Source organism: Myotis davidii, unplaced genomic scaffold, assembly GCF_000327345.1.
Source record: "Myotis davidii unplaced genomic scaffold, ASM32734v1 scaffold339, whole genome shotgun sequence".
Lineage (NCBI taxonomy): Eukaryota > Metazoa > Chordata > Mammalia > Chiroptera > Vespertilionidae > Myotis > Myotis davidii.
The window spans coordinates 1,110,249-1,112,862 of NW_006290778.1; the positions used below are offsets into that span (position 1 = coordinate 1,110,249).

At 55.4% G+C, this 2,614-nt stretch overlaps 1 protein-coding gene across 1 annotated transcript in view; it reads right to left on the reverse strand.

Moving 5' to 3' along the window:
* The window catches only part of ATOH8 (atonal bHLH transcription factor 8), a 16,835-nt gene extending 16,313 nt beyond the window's left edge, over positions 1–522 (reverse strand). The window contains exon 1 of the mRNA XM_015564101.1: positions 403–522. Within this exon, the coding sequence (XP_015419587.1) occupies positions 403–522 (120 nt within the window). The remainder of the gene's footprint in view (positions 1–402) is intronic.
* Between the last annotated feature and the right edge of the window lie 2,092 nt (positions 523–2,614).

The window sequence follows — 2,614 nt, forward strand, 5'->3', positions numbered from 1 at the left end:
CCTTTCGCCCTCCTGCTGGTCAGATGTTGCAGCCCCAGGGTTGGCATCAGGCAGCCTACGAGGAATCTGCTTTGCCACTTACCAGTTGTGTGGCCTTCAGCAAGCAGCCCCTTCGCCTCTCTGAGCCCCAGCTCATTTCCTGGGCATTATCCTCTTAGTCATAAGATGGAATGGCATTTAGGGGAACAGGAGGCAACCTGTCATGGGCCCAAGTGATGTGAAGAGCCCTGTTGCCATTCCCAGCCTGCCAGGTGGCAGACCTTCCAAGTCGGGTCTGCCTGTCCACAGCCCCCTAGTCTGAGCTTCAAACCCAGGGCTTCCCGTTCTGCCTCCTTGAGAAGTGGGAAGAGAGCCCAGCCAGGCAGCGCCCCCTGGCGGTATGGCACTGCCGGGCCTGCACACAGCATTGTGGTCTCCGGCAAGGATCTGCTCGCTGACCATGGAGCCAGGTTCGTAGCCCTGCAAGGACAGGAATATGGATTTCATGAAGTCATAGAGTTGCCAGAATGAAAAGGCTCTCATGGTTCCAGCTGGTCTCACTCCCTGCTTTGTTTGGGACAATGCAGACACCCCAAGAAAACGTACCCCCTACGTTAAAAACATCCCCCACTGAACCAACGGTTCGAGGCTAGCATGATGGGAGGTTCCACATCCCCTGAACGGCTGGTCCAGGGAACAGTAAGAAAACTAAAAAGGGAAGGGAAGTCAGGGGCTTAGGGCTTAAGCCACTGGGAGCAAATGCTAGAAAGCCAGGCAGTAATACTGACTGCCACACAGGGAGTGATTTCACCAAATCCTATGACAACCCAAGGAGGTAAACCCATTCTGCAGGTAGGAGATGGAGCGCCTCGAGGAAAAGCTTGCCAACAGAAAGGAAATAATGGAAGTGGCATTTGAAGCCAAGCCAAATAGCTCCAAAACCTAAGCTTTGAGCCATGTGCTTCACTGCCACTGGGAGGGAAGGAGGGAGATAACTGGGCCACATATAGGCCTGGCCTGTTTGGCAGCCTGGCTCTCCCTGCATGTGCTGCCAGCCTGAGTGAGCTCTCTGCTGCCCACCTCTCCACTGAAGCCACTGGCCTCCCTTGGACCGGCCAGGTGCCACTCCAGCTCCTTCCAGGAAAAGGTCAGATGGCAGAGGCACCACCTCTGGACATTCAAGAGTCTCAGGCATATGGACCCCAGATCTTGGCATCCAGGCTGGTGCCGTTCTGTGGGTGGGGACAGGACAGCTCTGCGGGTGGCATCAGTGATCGCTGCCTTCTCGGCCAGGTGAGATTAAGCTCTACATCCCTGAATCTGGAGTCCCTCTTTCTGATGTTCAGATGGTTCCAAAGGGGGTGTGTCGCCCATGCGAGGCAGGGAGAAAGAATAGGAAGCAGACTGGCAGAAGGAAACAGAATGCATGTGATCGGCGCCCCCTGGAGGTGTACTCACAGCAGCCCTGGGCAGGACCACCCACGGGAGGGAGCAGAAAGTAGAATACCCTCCGCCTGGTGGCCCCCAAGTGAGAGTACCCACGCTGCACCGTTAAACATCAGGATGTTGGATCCAGAGGTGGTGCTGAGGCATCCAGGCCTGAAGCTCCTCCTCTCTGGTCTTCACTCTACCTTCTGATATCCGTGTGGTCATGCCAGTTGCCAATTATGGAAAACGGAGAGTCTTTGGGGCCGCGACAGAGGCCGGATGAGGCGCTACAGAAGGGAGAGAGGGAGGCCTCAGCACTCCTCTCTGAGACCTGCGGGTGCCCGTCCTCAGCAGTGCGCATGTGCTCTGCTGTGAATGGAGCAGGTTCCCTGCAGAGCGCGTGGCTGCGGTGAGGGGCAGGGCGGAAAGACGTGCTCAGTGAGCAACGGGAGGAGCCTGGCAGGGTGAGCAAACAGGTGCCAGGTTTCCACACAGCTGGCCAGGTATCCTGTTAAAATATAGGACATGTCATGTCATTCCTCTGCTACAAACCTTCCAGGGACTTGCTGCTTTTTCTCAGATGGTCCACAGTGGTCGGCAAACTCATTAGTCAACAGAGCCCAATATCAACAGGACAACGATTGAAATTTCTTTCGAGAGCCAAATTTTTTAAACTTAAACTATATAGGTAGGTACATTGTTATTAACTTAATTAGGGTACTCCTAAGGCTTAGGAAGAGCCACACTCAAGTGGCCAAAGAGCCACATGTGGCTCACGAGCCGCAGTTTGCCCACCACAGTTAGGAGATACCATCCATTTCTTTCCTCCCGGCATCCCAGGGAGGTGGCGTCTGTTCCTCCACCCCCGTGATCTGGGCTGACTAGCAACTACTTGGCTAATGGAGCCGGCAGAAGTGGAAGCAATGCTGTGCTCTTAGGGGCCTGGCTGATCCCCGCCACTTGGGGCCCTTCGTTACCACGTGAGAAGTCCTGGTTATTATGCTGGAAAGAGAGGCCACCTGGAGAACTCCGTGGCGCCAGGCCTGTGGGTGGAGCCTTCAGATGCCTCCGGCCCCAGCCTCTATCTGGCTGCAACCACATGGGAGAACCAGAGCAAGAACCACCCAGCGCAGCCCAGTGAACCCACAGAATCGTGGGAGCAAATACTGCATTGCGTGTTCAGCCACTGCAGTGTGGGGTAGTTTGT